This window comes from Anomalospiza imberbis, chromosome 1, assembly GCF_031753505.1.
Source record: "Anomalospiza imberbis isolate Cuckoo-Finch-1a 21T00152 chromosome 1, ASM3175350v1, whole genome shotgun sequence".
Taxonomy (NCBI): Eukaryota; Metazoa; Chordata; class Aves; order Passeriformes; family Viduidae; genus Anomalospiza; species Anomalospiza imberbis.
Window position 1 is genome coordinate 60,483,751 of NC_089681.1, and position 17,456 is coordinate 60,501,206.

At 40.2% G+C, this 17,456-nt stretch overlaps 1 protein-coding gene across 2 annotated transcripts; it reads left to right on the top strand.

The window, feature by feature from the left end:
- Nucleotides 1-594: 594 nt before the first annotated feature.
- Nucleotides 595-7,588, top strand: BLOC1S4 (biogenesis of lysosomal organelles complex 1 subunit 4). 2 transcript variants are annotated; one of them, XR_011000261.1, is made up of 6 exons: nt 595-854; nt 1,172-1,243; nt 2,374-2,475; nt 3,156-3,290; nt 5,060-5,154; nt 6,606-7,588. XR_011000261.1 is itself a non-coding variant. In XM_068194190.1 (5 exons), exons 1-5 carry the CDS (start codon nt 642-644, stop codon nt 6,702-6,704), a joined length of 621 nt encoding a protein of 206 aa, XP_068050291.1. In that variant the 5' UTR covers nt 600-641; the 3' UTR covers nt 6,705-7,588. The 2 variants fall into 2 exon arrangements, 1 of the variants encoding a protein (XP_068050291.1); XM_068194190.1 differs by lacking the exon at nt 5,060-5,154 and having other exon boundaries at nt 600-854.
- The last annotated feature ends 9,868 nt before the right edge of the window (nt 7,589-17,456 follow it).

Here is a 17,456-nt window from a genome sequence, read left to right on the forward strand (position 1 = left end):
CACACATGTACAAATTACAAACACAACAGCCAGCTGTTGATGTGTCAGCCTTGGATCCAACACTTTGTGAAATAACTCTTGAGGCTTGCAAGTATTTTGTGCAGCCTCTTCGTGGGGAAAATAGCCGAACACACACACACACGACCCAGCTTCCATGGAGTGCCCCTTAACCGTAAGGGGGGCACTCCATGGAAGCTGTGTTGTACACTCACAGCGAGCCCCCTACCCAACTCGGGCCGTAACGGGAGGAATCTGCGTGGAAAGGCGGCTGAGCCGCCCGCGTTTCACGGCCCGGGGCCCCGTGGGGTGTGGGATTAAATTGCCGAACGGGGCTCTCAGGGCGTGTGGCTGAGGGGCCAGCGGCACGCCGGCCCTCGCTACAGGCCACATCCTGCACAAACGCTCCCGCAGACGGAGCCCCGTTCCCGTCCCAGCGCCAGGCAGGGGCGGCTCGGAGGCGGCGGAGCCTGAGTTTCCTCCAGCCAGGCGCGCTCCCCTGCCCGGGCACGGGCGATGCGAGCCCTCCGCCCGCTCGCAGGGCCGGGGCGCGGGGCGATCCCGCCCGGCTGCCGGGAGCGCGGCTGCGCCGGCCCGCCCGGTCATGTGAGGGGCGGCGCATCCCGGCGGGAGCGGGCCGTGAGATGGCGGCGGCTGCCGGCGCTGGTGACCGGGCTGGAGCCGAGCTGCCGGACGCCTGCCCTGGCGCGGACAGCGGGAATGTGTCCCAGAGCCAAAGCAGAGCCTCCGGCCTCGGGGAGGCGGAGGACGAGGACGCCTCGGAGGCGTCGCTCAGCGCCACCGCCGCCGCGTACTCGGCGTACCTGCTCGCCGACCGCAGCCTCTTCAGCGAGCAGGTGGGCGAGGGGCCGGGCCGGGCCGGGGGCTCCCGCACGGCTCCCGGGCGCACGGAAGGGCTGCCATGGGAGCGCAGCCCTCCGGAGCTGGACACGCTCCTGGGCTGGGGCAGTGCAGGGCGGGATGTACCGCGGGTCGCGTCCCTTGCCTTGAACGAAGCCGAGAGAGGGAAAAGCCGTGGGATTCCTGTGGGGCTGGCTGTCTGTAGTGTGACCGGTGTCTCTGCTCGGTGGTCTTGTTTCTGAGACTGGTCGGGGTTTTGTGAATGTGTGTGTGTGCGTGTTTTCAAGCACATTAAGTGACCTCTGTTTTGCAGATAGAAAGCTTAGACAAGAGTCTAGAAGACTTACTGACCAGGGTGGATGAATTCGTGGGAATGCTGGACATGGTACGTATAAGTTGCATGTGGTTGTGTTTTTAAAGGCAGAATAAATACAATTGAATCGGTGTTTGTAAGTAAGACACAGACAGAAAGAAGCCTTTAGTCTAGGCAGGTTGCAGTATGAAAACATTTTTGATAATTAGATGACTTATTTTGATAACAGTTAACTCATGGACAAAAACTACCAAGCTTTCATGTCATATAAACTTAGGTTGGAAAAGACCTCTAAAATCATCAAATCCAATTAACCTAGCACTGCCATACTCGCCCCGTCTAACTATGTCTAACTATGACTAACCATGTCCCAAAGTGCCACATCTTCTAAATACCTCCACCACTTCCCTGGGCAGTCTGCTTAAATTCTTGACAACATTTTCAGTGAAGAAATTTTTCCTAACTGCATATTTGTGTAGTTTTATTTGTATTCTTGTTTAAAAGAACAGTATGATATTCTGCTTATTCTTTAAAATACATTAAGACATCCTTTGTTGGTTTTATAATGAAAGTATCTAATCAGAGTTGCCAGACCACCAAAGTTAGATTTGTCTTTAGGGGAGCCTCTTTTCAGAAAGGCAGTTTTGTTTTCACTTTTCTCGTAGGATTAGATGGAAGAACTGAATGGGAAGTTCCTGTAAGCTGACAGTGGTAGATAGGCTGTCTTTTAAAGTGTAGCACATATGGTTCTCCTGCACAACTCTGTTGTAGGTTTGGGGTTTTTTTTAATACCAGTAAACTAAGATTTTTGTGGCCTGACTTTTTTAACAAACCTGAGGAAAAGTACAGGTAGTAAAACTTAAGACAAAATTTTAGCTTAATATATTTAAGTCTTTAGTGTGTCTTAGAAAGTGTTCCATATCACTTCAGAAGAGATTGTGTTAGCCTATTTTTAATATATGTATAAAGGTAAATATTAGTATTTGCAAAATACATTTTCTTCAAAGTTACTTAGAAACTATACAAAAAAGCTATAGTGTATTGATTTTAATCTACTGTTTTTATACTAATTTATTCCAGTATTTTTAAACTCTAAATATTAGTCTGTCCATTGGAGCACAGTTCTTGTTTCCAGAATAAAATCTATTTAACACTTTGTTTTATTCATTGATTTTTGAATTATTTCTTTGCACTGTCTTTAGATTCGAAGTGATTCCTCTCAAGTTGTCAATGAGAGTATACCTCAAATTTACACAAAAGCTACAGAAATGAGGCAGATATATAGGAAGATTGACAAACTAGAGGTATGTATTTGCTGTCTTTTAGATGCATTTTGTTTCCTAACAGAGGGAAAAATCAGTGTCTGCATATTTGTGTGTGTATGTGCACACATGTGGAGTGAGCTCAGTTGAGTTGTGCTCGCCATGTTCACACTGGATCAGTACTTCAGGGTTAATAAAGAGGACTACATTTATGAAAAATTTCTGGGGACTGTGGGAATTCCAGACATGTTTTAGATCTTTTGGCAACACATTTAAAAAAAAAAAAAGTTCATTGACTGTTTGAAGCAAGGCAGCTTTTTGTGTTAGCTTCCAAAGTTTCAGAAACAAATAGAATGAGAGATCTCTTCATCCCTAATAAAGCTTCAGAACTGTGGTTCAGATCCTTGGTTTTTCTTTTGGTGGTAGAAAGGCAGGTAGAAGTCTAGATTCTGAAAAATGCAAGTTAGTTATTTGAAAGGTAAATTGGAAAAGGAAGATTATTTTATTATGTTTAACCTGGTTTTCAGCCTTTTAAGTATCTCAGGTAATTTCTAGCATTGAAATTGACTTGTAGGCAGAAGGGAAATTGAGCATGAAGTTTTTGACGACTCATTTAAGCAATGGATCTTTCACCACTGTTTTGCAACACATAATCCTGTTTTATTTTGTTAGGGAAACTGTCATATTTATTTTGGACCTTTTTTTTTTTTTTTTTACACTAGGCTTTTGTGAAAATGATTGGGAATAGCGTAGCTGGACTGGAAGAACGGGTCATAAAGGCAGAAACAGACCTTGGAGCTTTTCCAAGCACGTTCAAGAAAATCTTGCACACAATCAGCATGCCATCCTTCCTTAATGTAAGTAAACTTTTGCTGCCATGTGACCAGCTTAGGTGCTCTACTTACTATACCAGATGATTAAAATAATAACAAGTTTGTTGCACATGTACATGAATATAGCTGTATGTTTTTAATATACTTTATTAGGATTTTTACAGAGTTTTCAGGATTCTTAAAAAAAAAAAAGGAAACAACTGGACTTAAAAATTTTATTTCTTATAAGGATTTGTGTAACATTACGAAACAAGGCCGAGCACACAAAGAAATGGATGTGAAGGAAACAAACAGGCCCATAATGCACAAGCCTTTCTACTAAAGCACCCCTGATCTCTGGTGGTATGCAAAGCAAGTAGCAGGAGCCTGTACAGACAACACTGCTGAAGGATCCTTCTGCATTGATAACATCACTGCACAAATGTTACCAAAAAAGAGCATTAAAGCAAATCTGCACAGTATTTTTAAAATAAAGGTTATATTTGTATTCAGTTCACACAGTTGGATAATCATGTTACCATCTTGGTAAGCTTTCTAAGGATGCAGTTTTCTCCATCTTTCCTTGTGGACTGTTCCTTTACAAAAGGCTTGAAGCACTCTCTCTGGTATATTTCAGAGATGCCTTACCTAACACTGAACTGGCATTGTGCCTCAGGTTTAAAATAATCTTTTGGTTAAAAAAAAAAATCACCTGAATTCCTAATGCTTCTTGACATCACCTGGCAGTACACCATGTGTAAGTTCTACTCTTTTGCATCTTGTCAGCTCACAGATTGTTTTATCTTTTAGTATATCCATCCTGTACTAACTCAGTTTTCTGTGTTCTGGTAAGAATGATGGAAAAAATAGCTTTGTAGAAGGGGAGAGGAAGAAGGTTGTGGCTTTTCGAGGTATTTTTGTTCCTACATCTTCCAAGCATGTATGGCAGCAGAGAAAAATACATATAAAAAACATGTGTTTTGTTAAGGCTCAGTTCAAGAAACTTGTTCTTTACTGCTGTTTACTGTGCAGTCTTTAAGTTAATTAGTCTTTAAGCTAATTTCTCATCTCATTCCTTCATTTTTCTTGATGTTTAAGTTTATAGTTCTGTCATTTTTTCTTAAAAAAAAACTAAAAAGAACAGCACAAAGTTGCACTGTATGGGCCAGTTACAAAACAAAAAACCTGCACAAGTTGCCTTGAAGAATATTCAACAGTATTTTCTATTTTTTTCTATAAACAGTTATTAACCAAGGAATTACAGTCTTCACTTGAAAAGTTTGCTAATTCAAAGAAAGTATTTTTTTAGTGTTGTATGGGAGCACTTTGTCAAATTAGCACTTTTTCCACAATTTAAAAGGTAGAAAATCTTTGAAAGTGTCAGGAGAGTGAACCTGGCATCTCCAGTGGTTTCTTAGTTTGATTATGGATAGCAATAAAATAACACTCAGAACTTACTGGCATTATTTGATTCACTAAGAGGCAGGCTACTGTTCCACGGTGTTTCTGGGTATTGCATAGTATAATACCTACTTCCAGCAGTAAACACAAGCATGTGTGAATGAAAATGCCTTTGGAGATTTCTCCACTTGCCTGATGTTTAACTAGCTCAAAACATCAATGGTAAAATACATGTTTGGATAAGAAGGTTATTCTGATGTCATGATTTTCACTGTAGCTGTAGTTCACATTTTACTGCTAGTTTTAGTTTACTCAGGTACCCTCATTCTCTTCCCATTTAAATGTATCTGTTTCTTTACACAAAGGGTGTATTTTCTGTTTCTCAAGATGCGTATTTATAATCTCCCTTTCAGATTTTGCCCAAAGTTCTTCCCTTGTGAATACCAGGCAGTGTAAAGAACAGTACTATAATGCTTCTAATATCACTAAGAATGTAGACTCTCAAAAGGTAAAAACGTCTACTAAGCAGCTGCAAAAATAACTGATCATAAATGTGTGCTTAGGCTATTGTGGGTACTGTGCCTGCCTATAGATTTCCTCACTGGATTGAAATTACCCCCTTCTTGCAGAGGCAAATACAGCACCTCTTAAATCCATGTCAGGAGTTACAGAAAACCTGTGACCTTAGTTTCCCATGCTTGCAGGTTGTTATCTGATAGGACAGTACAGTGTAGGAAATTATTTTAAAAATCAGAACTTTGATTTTGAAGGGGTCTTTTACATTTGGCAAATTTTGTGATACGAAGAACACTGATAATATACACTGTTTATAGATCAGATCTTTGTTTATATTTTTTAATTTCATTGGAACTCGAATGGCAAAACAAACTTAGAGAAATTAATGGTATTATAAAGTTAAAGACATAATTTAATATATCAGCAATTTTGTATATAACAGGAGAATATGTACTTACTTCATATGGAGTGCAAGTAATACAGCTCAACTGAGTATTGAGAAATTTCCACTTTGTTTTGTAGGTATGGTTACTTATATCTTCATTTTGGTGCTGTAAAACCATCCTAAACACCAAGGCTATCAAACAGTGATATTTGGTGTACTTTTAACTTTTATTATTGGTGAAGGCTAATTTCCTCATTCCAGACTGATAGGGATCTACAGAATAGTTCATCAAAATCTCTTTATTAGTTGGAAAGAACTTTTAATGAGTGAAATCTTGATTTCAAGCATTCTATTTAATGTCAGGCATTGAAAACATACCCTGTGTCTGCGTTGTGTTGCAGCATTATTTACAGGCAGCAAAGCTGACACAGTGGTCACTAGTGGTCCTTGATGTTGTCTCTATCAATGAGCCATTTGATACAGCAAAACATTGTACAGTTAATATTTAAAAGAAGCATGTACACTTTCCCTGAAAAACAGCTCTTTTCCAGTCCACTACCAGATTATTTTAAACAGTGTATATGTCGAAGCTCAGCAGGAGAGCCACGATTCTTTCCTTCTTGAAAGAATCATTTGCTAGTTGTGTTTCCATAGGAAGACTTTTTGAGTAACTAAATGAGAACCCAGGCCCAGAGTTGACTCAAAAGAAGTGGCTGAGGAGAATTTGAAGGCTGGAGCAGAAAAGGTAAAGGTGTATGGATTGGAAAGGATGAAGGTTACAATAACTTTCCCATCAGCTGGATGGTACAGTTTTATTCCTGCAGTCCTGGCATATGTACATGTTCAGAGTCTTTTTAGGTTCTGGAATGGCAAAGGTCAAAGGCTGCATTTCTTCACTAACTTTAGGAACATGTCGGACTCATCTGAGCTATGATTAAGAATTCATTCAACTAAGGAGATATGCCTTAAAACTTTCCTTGTTTTGCATTTTAGCCCTGCAGGCTTTGTTTTAAAATGCTTTATGAAAAAGGTGAAAAATAAACTTCTTTAATTTGCAGAAATCGTCTTCCTCACGACAGCAGCGGACCATCTATGAACCTCCAGTCCTCTTCAAGACAGAAGACTATTTTCCATGTCTAAATGAAGCACCTTATTGATGGTTTTTGCTTTGGGATTGATATGAATCAGCCAGAATAGAGAGAGCCAAGTGAACAAAAGGAATGCCAGCCTCAGAACAGCTGCATTTTCTAAGCACTATTGATGGCATATTGCCATTCTGATTCTCATTGTCTTCCTTCAGGCAATATTTTCAGGTAATCTTTGTGCACATTATTTCAAAAGCCTTCCTAAAACACCGTGTGAGTTTTCAGATTATTCTGGGGAAGGAATTTAAGAATATTTTTGCATTACATTTCTTTTTAATATGGAAATAATGGGAAACATACTATTGTATATAAGTTTTTTAACACATAAATATCTGTGCTGCTGCACATGTAAATAGTTCTATCACAAGAATGGGAGTTTGTCTTTTTTCATGATGTGCTGATTGAGGTGAAAGAAAAACTATGCATAAGGTTTCACAGCTATTCCAAGGTTTTAAGCCTGGTCCCTGCAGTTTGTACAGAGAAATGCATCACATTGGGATGTACTCGTTGCAGGGGCAGGACTTGGAAGGTCATCCAGGAATCAAGGACATGGCTCAATCCATGAGATTTAGTCCCAGTTTACACAGCGAACATCCTGCCCCACTGACGATTCTCAGGTCACAGTGACCCAAGCTTTTAATTATTGCATCATTGTATTGTTTGATGTGTAACCAGGTGGGCATGAAATAGATTTATATATATATATATAGATAGAGACATAGATGTATAAAACCTTCTGTCAAAAAGAACAATATCTAAGTTGAGGGAGGTATGACCCTGGACTGAACCTCGATCAGGTACCTGACAGATTGCTTTTCCTTCACAACTCTCTGTGGATACTGAGGCTTCCCATGCTGATTGCAATTTATATTATCAATAAACTAATAGCTGGCTAACCCCTGTTGTTGTCTTGCATTTCACTGGACAGTAGTTACCCACCTAGCAGGTGTTAATCATAAATTGATGTAATCCTCTGAACAAGTTTTACCTCTGCTGCTTTATTGCCAGTGTAACTCATTAGAATACTCAGAATTCAAGTCTGGGAGGAATGCTTCAGAGAAACAATATTTCTCTAGATTTCATGTTGCATGCACAAAACAGGTATGAAGTTGCAGAGCAGAGATTATCTGTTAATAGATCCTGTCTCCAAAGACCAGCAGGGATTGGGTTCTAAACAACTTCAGTATCTGAAGCAACATTTATTAAAAATTAAAACAAAGATTTTCAAGTCAAAGTTAGTGGGCTCCAAAAGCAGTGCTGATGTCAAACTTACCTGAATTTTAACATAGAAAAATAATCACATAAACATGCAGAAAGAAACAGACATGACTTTGAAGAAGGGCTCCCCTCCCATCCTCCTTGTTTTCATAAATAATTCATTATTCAGATGTTCCACTGGAGTAACTGTTGCATTTCTAAAAGGCGTGGTGCCTTTCAGTGTATGCATAAATAATGCTTGAAGGTTTATCCCTGTCAGTGAGATCTAATAAAATTACACAGTTAGTGTAGCAACAGAGGGCTGCAGTCAAGTACTTTTAAATATACTAACACTGGTATGAAAAAACAGTAATCTTCAGAGCAACTTTCTTATTAAATGAATCACCTTCTCAAATAACTTTGTCCTCTGCAGTGTGGAGCCAAAATGCAGTTTCTTTTAAAGAGATGATGTCTGAAATAGTAATAAAGATTTCAGCAAGTTTATACAGCTGAATATTTTCCACACAATATTGTTCATATTAGTAAGAGTGAAAATTCATATATCCTGAAGTGGGCATTTTTATTGAACTGTTGTATGGAAAAAAAAGAGCTGTATCTTCAAGGCACACCACAAACAAAAATCACACAGTTCCTGTAATTAGTATAGTTCTGTGTTGGAAATTCTCCATAATATTTTTATTGCTGGAAATAATGGACAATAAATGGAAAATTTGTTAAGGAAATGCTATAAAAGACTATAAATGAATTTTGGCTTTTAAAAATACATGATACAAAATACCAAGGTCACAGTTCATCTGTTATGAAATTAAGCTCATGGTTATGAAATTAAGGCATTCTCATAATACTGACAAAATGCACTCTGCTGTTGGTTTGTTTGCACCTTGGCTGTCTCCTTATTCATGATCAGTCTCACCTCACAGGAGTAGCGTAAAAAACATCCCAAGTGCTCGCACTCAGTGAAGAAATATTCAGAATATTCCTTTATTCTGCGTGCTGTTACCTTGTATTAGTGTAAAAGCAGTAATAACTATATTGTGAATTAGATTCAATGTTTACTGGATTTGTCAGCTGTAAACAAAACCTTAATCTCAAAATCCACTGATAGCAATATTCAAAGTCCCAGAAGGCTCTCCTTGCATCTTTCCCTACACAATGTTTGTCCTCTTGCTTGAGTTCCAAGATACAAGCCAGTGACTATGGGGCTACATCACCTGTTTTTAACATGAGAACTCTTCATATAGAACTGGTGTAAAGTAAAACGTGGTTACTGTACTGAGCTGCTAAAGGTTGGGTATCAGGCACATGAAATGAGCTAATGTTTATTATCAACAAAGGACTCTACATACGCATCTTGCTTTTCTGTGTCATTAGGCAAACATTTTAAAGCAATTCTAGCAAAAGTTATACTAAAAGTTTTTATATTCTTATGTACATTTTAGGCAAATGTTAATTAGCATTAGCCTAATGCTAATTGAAACTAAGGATGCAGCTTTCTAAAAATTTTCTGTTTGCTGTACAATGTATGTCAATATGTCACAGAAGCTGCAATCACAAGATATTCACAGGTTATATCACAGTCAGGTTGGACTGAATGTTAGAAGCCTACACTTTTCATAGCTCCTGGACAAAAATCAGCATGATCTATCTTACATAGATATTTAGTTAAATGATAAACTATGCCTGAAGTCGGCACATAAAGATTGATACTTTTATTTAATTGTTTTTGGACCAGCATATTTTGTTCCAATCAAGCAGTGCTGCAACTGCAGTAAAGCCCAAAGAAATTACAGAAGGATGCAGATGACTGAAATGAAAAGAAACAGGTTTGATTATTTATCTGATCAAATAAGATGAATTACTTAAAGATGCACTGGATTACATTGACATAAAAACCTGAGGCATTTCATTACTTCTGCTGGCAATAATCTTCAGGGTTAAGTAGTTTTACCTACAACACTAAGAATTAAGTAACAAGCTAAAGCTGTAAAGAGTGATCCTGAGTGAAAGACCTCACAGAATGAGAAGGAAGATAGGTTGCACCTTCATCTGTGAAAAGAATTTTATATTTGGAATTGATAAATAATGCTCCCATTAAAAAAAAAAAAAAGAAGAAAGGAAAATGTTTTTTAAGCGGTTACTTTTTTAAACTACCTCACTTTTCGTAGAAAAGAAATTGGTCTTGGACCAGCTACCAAGAAAATTCTTGGAAAGCCAAAATCCCTGTCAGATACGGCTCTGGTCAAAGAGGACCATGACAGGAATTGGTATATTTCTAGCCACTGCAGCTAAATCCATCAGGGATGAGGAGCTTCCCGCTGCTGGGATTCCCATCCCTGCAGGAGCTGAGCTGCTGTGGCAGGCTGTGCTGCAGCAGCAGAGCAGAGGCTTTGCCCACTCAGCTGCTTTTGTTGATTCTACTTCAAGCCGATGGGTGGTAGTACAACCTAAAGATGGCAGTACAGACTCCAGCTGATCTCAGAGATTTTGGGAGTTTTCTTGGCTTTCGTGCTTGATGTTATCTACTTATAAACTCTTTCAATGCTGGCTATTTTTTTATGATTTTGAAAAGCTGTAAGGGGTATATGAATGGTTCGTGATGTCTTAAAAGTGCTAAGGAACAAGCAAAACAGAAAAAAGGGGGACAGGGGACAGAAGGTGCTGCTCATGGGCAGTACAGTAAATGCCAGCGAGATGGAGTGCAATCACCTATAGATACAAACTGTGAAAAGGAAAAATTGATGCAATGCCTTTGGAATTATGTCAGACTAAAGGATATGGTAGGGAAACCAAAATATCCTGTCTAAAACCCATGTGGAAGACTCAAAATGGTATTTCATTTTTGTCAGCTTTCATAATGGCTGTACATTCTTTGGTGGGCTATTAAAGTGATAAAAATATATTAAAATTGCATTAATAATCATTCCAATGTGCAATCTATGGGATCTTAAATAGTATATTTAAAAGTATATTGAAAATACAGACATATGAATGTGCTGACAGACCTAAGAAAATTAACTGAATGTTAGCAAGGATTTCATCACAGGGTTCAGAGTGAAAAGACAAAGGGACAGAATTCACGGGGAGAAAGTGCACTCAATGAGAAAAGAAGATTCAATTTCTCATCTCCCACTGTTTCAGAAGCTGTAGGTTTCATGAGAATAGCTCAATGCCTATATTATTTAAAAATAAATTAATTGCCATCTGTTCCTTACAGGTGACACTGTCAGGAGTTTCTTTACAAGCAGAAGGTCTAGAAAAGCAACCTTTAAGAAAAAACAAAAGCAGAAATTTCCACAATCCTAGGACATTAAAACTGAGGGCTGGCACTAAATATGACAGAAGCACCTGAGAACTGCAGACTGGAAATAAAGCTGATTCTGATTGATTCATAAAAATAAAAATTTAAAAAAAAAAAAAGGAAACAGGGAATAGTAAGAGCCTTATGCAGGAATGGAAGAGGCAGAAAATAGCATAGCCAGGAGATAAGCCAGGACATGTTTCAAGGTGTGAAATTGTGGCAACAGAGCTGTGAGCAACATCAACAGACGAGGGCAAGATCCCTCAAATGGGAGGTAAAAATGGAGTTGCACAGCAGACATGATGTATTTATGTGATGTTGTTATTTTTTCACAGTTTAGGAGCTTTTTTTTCCCCTTCAGTCTGCGCTTTTCCCAAGTACATAGTTTTAGGAGGAGCTATAACTGTACTAGAAATGTGGGCCAGTTCTAATGTGTGTGTCTGGACCAGGCTGCTGTTACTGTCTCTGGTTACTGCCTCTTTCTCAATAGCAGTAGGACTTGCAGGTGGCTAGCCAGGTCATTGGACTGTTCTGGCTAAAAAATCAGTCCTGCCAAGCCAAACAGTCCAGTCCCAGCACTGATATCCTGGCACAAGGGTGAGGGGTGACACTCCTCTACTCCCAGCTATCCCCTGAGAAGGCAAAGCACTTACCCTGGCAGTGTGTCCTCATGTACAGCTGGGGAGATGCCTGCTTTGGAATTAACATCTGTTTCCTTCATGTGTCTTTGATCAGCCCTTTTCTCTACAGGGATGGCTTTGCAATTTGTATGGAATCACAAAGGGAAAGAAGAACAGGAAAGAAATAAGGTATTGGGAATAACCTTCTTGTTGTCGTTACAGAGATGTCTGTGTGTCTTGCTCAGATGCCTGCTTCCAGCAATATTTTATCAACTAAAATGTGATAGTTCATCTGCTAGTGATAAGCAGAGCCCTTATTCTTGCTGTCAGAGGTTGCTGGGAACTTTTGTGGAAGTGTGCCTGTTGCATCTAAAATCCAGTGTATTATTAAGCAAAAAAATATCTGAGAGGAAAAATACTATACAATATAATTGAACAAAAATTGTATTTTCTTTCTGGATTTATTAGCTTGACTTCTCCTGAATTTAATTGTGTTTCTGTAGTCGAAGGACAACACAAAGTGATAATGCCAGAGTAATCTTGCTTAAAGAAAATCAAGTATGGTATTGTTAGCTAACAAGGTAGATGAGCAGTGCCATTGCAAACTCATTGCATGTACCAGTGAGAGATAAGTCAAGATTCTGCTAAGTGAGTTGGATGAAATTATGAGGACACAGAGTCAATAATAGAAAGAAGTCAGCGAAAGCAGGGTTATAGGAGATACCAGTGCCCATTTTGAATAGCATTCTGTGTCTCATTAGTTTGCACGATGGGACTGCCTCTGGGTGTAAAATGGGTTCTTTTGTGATTGAATACAGCCAGAGACTTTCTCAGGAGTTTAGCTGACTTGCTAACTGCTGTTAGCAACTGCTGTTGGGTATTTATTCCATGCTGCTGGCCATGCACTAATTTTAGGCCAAAATGAAACTCAATGAAACTTTAAGCTGCAAATCGGCCTGAACTACTGTGCTGAAGTACTTGCAAGCTCAGTCATAGCCCCAGGGTGGCAAACAGCACTCTTCAGGGGTAAAAAGACTGGATCAAAGCTCTGGGATGAATGCAGATGTGATGGTTTGAATATGGACATTGTGGGAATTGTGAAAAGCCTGATGTAAATGTCAGGTAAGAAAGCTGCTGGAGAGGAGATGATGGAAGGATAGGCATAGATCTTGATAGGCATGAACTGGAGTAAGTTCAGTTTAGGTCCACATAAGACAGTTAAGGGACTGCAACATCTCCTGTGAGGAGTGTGTGAGAGAACTGGGGTGGTTCATCCTGAAGAGGACTCAGGGGTGATCTCATCAGTCTGTATAAATACCTGAAGGGAGGGAGTGGAGGAGAGGGAGACAAGCACTTCTCAGCAGTGCTCACTGGTAGGAAAAGAGGCAGTGTGCACAAAAATAAAATCTCCTAGCCAAAGAGGATCTGTTGCATCCCACATTCATATATTTGAACCCTGTTCCCACAAGCTTCTTTTAATATCCTCTAATTCTTGTATTGGAGGACACAATCAACAGTCATGAGCCATCTGTGTTGCACATCCTCTTGTAGTAATGTCTATTATTTCCTTTTCTATGATCTCTTCCATTGGCTGAAGAATCATAGAATGCCCTGGATTTGAAGGGACCTTAAAGATGATCTGGTTCCACCCCTCACCATGGGCAGGGATACTTTTCTTTAGAGCAGGTTGCTTAAAGCCCTGTTATTTTGTGTATATGAAGCTTCCATGTCCTTGCTGCCTTTTCCTGATCCTTTCCCACTAATGCTGTATCCTATTTGAGATCCGAAAACTAAGAGTACCTATGTAATTTAAGGCAGAAGCAAATCAGAGCTTTAAACAGTACCACAACCTGCCTTTTTCTTGTTTCTTCTCTAATTATTTCCCTATATCAGATGTGCTTTCTTGTCTTGTTCTGAATGTTTAAACTGATGGTTTCTAGGACCTATCAGAGTTGTGTGATCTCATTTATGAGTAACTGCTCAAATTTACTTTCTGACTCATAATGTGGTTCACGTACAAGGATATTTTTATGTAATAGCTAAATCTGTGGCTGTTAAGCAGGAGCTTCTTCCAGTCAGTAGGATGAGGTTTTGCTAAAACAAAGGTTATGTGGATCAGATATGAAAAGTAGTAGATTGTGGGGCAATGCACAACAAGGCAAAATACAAGTGCTGCATTGGTCAGTGTGTTTGTGTGGATACACCACTACTGGAGGTCAGCAACTGGCCTAGTTGTCTGACCCCTTTGTGTATGTGTGCTCATCTGGACTGTCATTTACCTTTTCTTATCATTGCTACAGAACAGTGGACCTGGTAAAATGGTGTTTAAACTCAACCTGAGGTACTGTGCTGAAGCAGAGAGCCCATGAAGCATGCTCCAGATACTGTTCAGCCCACTGCAGCCTGGGAGGAGAGAGGTAACACTTTGAGGAAATTACAAGAACTCTCTTTTCAGTGCTACCAAATCCTTCTTCGTGTCAAGTCTGTCCATGGTACCTTCTTCTCCCTCTCTTTCCCTTAACTCCTCTGTATCCTGAGACTGAGCTGCCTCCTATGGAGCCCCTTTTCTCCCTGGTAGGGTGGAGGGGAAGCACTCTGATCATCTGGACAGGTGGAAAGTAGGATTTCCTATGGAGGCTCCTGCTTTGAGCTAGTTGAGAGCAGCCATGCTGAGACGTTTATTCTGATTCTTTTGTGAAGTGAGAGCCCCTGTAGATCGAGCCATGTTGAGGAACATCCCAAGTCCGAAGTGGGCATTTCACTGCCCTGCTCTGGTGAGATCAGTGTACTGTTACTCTCATTTAGATGATCCTGGAGAATCTCAGCTGGGCATCTTGAGAGAATGGCAGTGCTTGTGCTACACTCCTTTGGGCAAGAGTACTCACACATTTTGTTCCCCAACCTTTGCTTGGAACCCAGCCCTTGAGCCCATTGTTGGTTCCAACCCCCACAGTGGCAGGGGGATTGGAACTAGGTGATCTTTAAGGTCCCTTCCAACCCAAACCATTTTGTAATTCTATGATGATGATGATTAATCACACGCTACTTTTATCTCGCAGTGTGTAGGAAGAAGTTGAAGTGAATGACTATTCTGCAATCACAGTCTGCTGTTTTCTGTGTGAGAGTTTTGTGGATGTGGCCATCTGATAAGAGCATAGTGCTTACAAAAGAGGTATAGTCTTGCTTTTGCACTCTTCCTCTTTCCAGCTCAGTTAGTTTAATTTTCTTCAGCAACTGGGCATTATGGTCAAACTAAAAAGCAGTATATTGTCTTGCAAGAAAAATTAACATATCCAGCTGTGTTCAAGTTGACTTTTTTTGATCACAACATGGCTTAATTCACAGGTGAAATGGCAATACCAATATAGAGCCCAGAAGCAAAGCCTGGCATAAGTGCAAGAGGAAGAATATTCTCAAATATTCTACCATCATTTTTTGCCCCATTTCCCTTTTACATTTTTTAAAATAAGCAGTTTTCTTGCTGCCTGATACAGCTTTGTGCATAATTTTTCAGTTTACTTATGATTCTTGTAACTATACATTATGTTATTCCTGTGTGATATTTTTGTAGTCTTATAAATACTGTTGGTCCTTAGTGTCACTTGTTAAGGGTGTCTGGGGAAAATAGAATTGTTACATTTAGATTTGCTCACAAATTTATTGTGTGCATGGTTTGACTTGTGAAAAACTGCTCAGTGTTGTATTTAAAAGCAGGATGGATGCATCCACACCTCCCTGGCAGGGCCTGCGTGTGACAGTGTTGTCAAATGTCTGTGCCAGTCTGTGTGGACGCCTAATTGTACCTGATAGATGCCAACTGATGGAATGAACTAATGACTCAAAACATTGATGATGGCAGGCATTTTTATCAACTGAACCCATCAGAGCATGCACATATGGAAAGGTTCATCTCAGGCTTCCTTATATGTGTCTGTACCTGCCTGCCAGCAGTTGGGGATCTGCACAGCAGCTGGCTGCTGCTACATGCTTACTTGCACTGCTGCTGGAGCAGAAGCGTGCAGGCTGAAATCCATGATGCTACCGGTGCCCTTGCAACAGGCACACAGCTGCTGTGGAGCCCTGCTTAGGGGGGTGCCCTTGCCAGATGGAAGAGGGTTTTTAGCTGTGTGCAGGCAGACCTCTGGGAAGAAAACAGGTAACCTGGGATCTGCCTGGGGCTCCTTGCTCTATCAAAAAGGCATCTGTTTAATCCTGAGTTTCTACAGATTTAGCCATATATGGCTGGCTGGCAGAGGGTCCTGGAGGAATATTGAAGGCTGTCAGCACACGGCTTTGAAGACCAAGCTGGATGAGACAGCAGGCGGCAGCAGCAGCAGCAGCACAATCCCAGCTGAGCACAAAAATCCACACTGCCACTTCCAACTCAGGCCTTGCCAGGTCCACAGCCCTGGGACAACCTGTGGGGCACCACAGGAGTGCCTGTGGCTACGCAGGGCTGGTCACAATGCAAGCAGCAGGTCACATGGGACAAGCTGGGGCACCAAAGGAAGAAAAAGAGGTGCAGGAAGCTTCCAGAAGAGGCAAGAAAGCAAAGAAGGGGAATATCTGGTGGCACCAGAGGAGGTTATGAGACTCTGTGCGTTAGGGTCAGTCACATCAAGGTAAAGAGAAGTGTCTGTTGTGTGCAGGTAAAATGGATTTGCTTTGTTAGGAGAAAAGGGAAGATAGAATAGAACGAGGGATGTTTTGTCTTCTGAATGGCCCAGTCAGTTTGACACCAAAATTTTAGCCACAGATTTTCAGGATGTAGATGAAATAGCTCTACTGCAAATGAGTTATCACTAATTTCCTGATTGTAATGATTCATGCACTTCCTTTCAAATTCCATTTTTCCTTCTCATGTGCTCTATAGCCTATTTCCAGAAAGAATATTTATTACACCAGTCTTTACTAGGTAAGTGTTACTTTTCTTAGCCAGCTGTTTCTGTTCTGCTTTCCTTTTAACAGGAACATGAAGCAATTAAAAATTAGTCAGTCCACATTGTACCTTTTTTTGCTCTTTTTCCAGAAACATTGAGTAGATGTGGCCATAGGAGGCAGAATACTCAACTCCTCTGCACAGGGCATTTCTGTAGCTGTAATGTAGTTTCCAATGTCCATTATTAGATAATACCCATGTCATCCTAATATTTTCTCTGTGTAAAGGAATCATGTTTTGGAGGTGCTTTGACACATCATAAAGGAAATGGAATATGTTGTTTGTTACCATTCACATTTGCCTGAAACTGGTAAGAGGATATTAATGGCTTACAGCTCGAAAATTATCAATAGCAGTGGCTTTATTTAATCACTCCTATTATTTTCAAAGGCTTGTTTGAATTCTTAATTATTAGTGTACATTCCTCCTCTAAATTTCCATCTGATAATATTCTTTAGTAATGTTCTTTAGTGTGGAACTTTCAGGTGATGTTAAAATAATAAAAGATCCCAGCTCCCTCCTTCCTCTTTGCTTTTGTATGTCTCAGCTTACACTGCTTTCCTGTCTTTGATGAGTCATTGCATTTACTTTGTACTGATACTATTACGTTTCAGGCTGGAGCATTGATTTTGGTTCCTTGTTTTCTGATCAGAAAAAGCACAATTTTTTTCCCCTGTAGATATCACTGG

Excerpts from the sequence above, each read along its gene's own strand:
- BLOC1S4 (XM_068194190.1), top strand. The coding sequence starts at position 642 with ATGGCGGCGGCTGCCGGCGCTGGTGACCGGGCTGGAGCCGAGCTGCCG. Across the intron at positions 2,476-3,155 it reads GGAAGATTGACAAACTAGAG|GCTTTTGTGAAAATGATTGG; the intron begins GTATGTATTTGC and ends TTTTTACACTAG. Across the intron at positions 3,291-6,605 it reads GCATGCCATCCTTCCTTAAT|AAATCGTCTTCCTCACGACA; the intron begins GTAAGTAAACTT and ends TTTAATTTGCAG.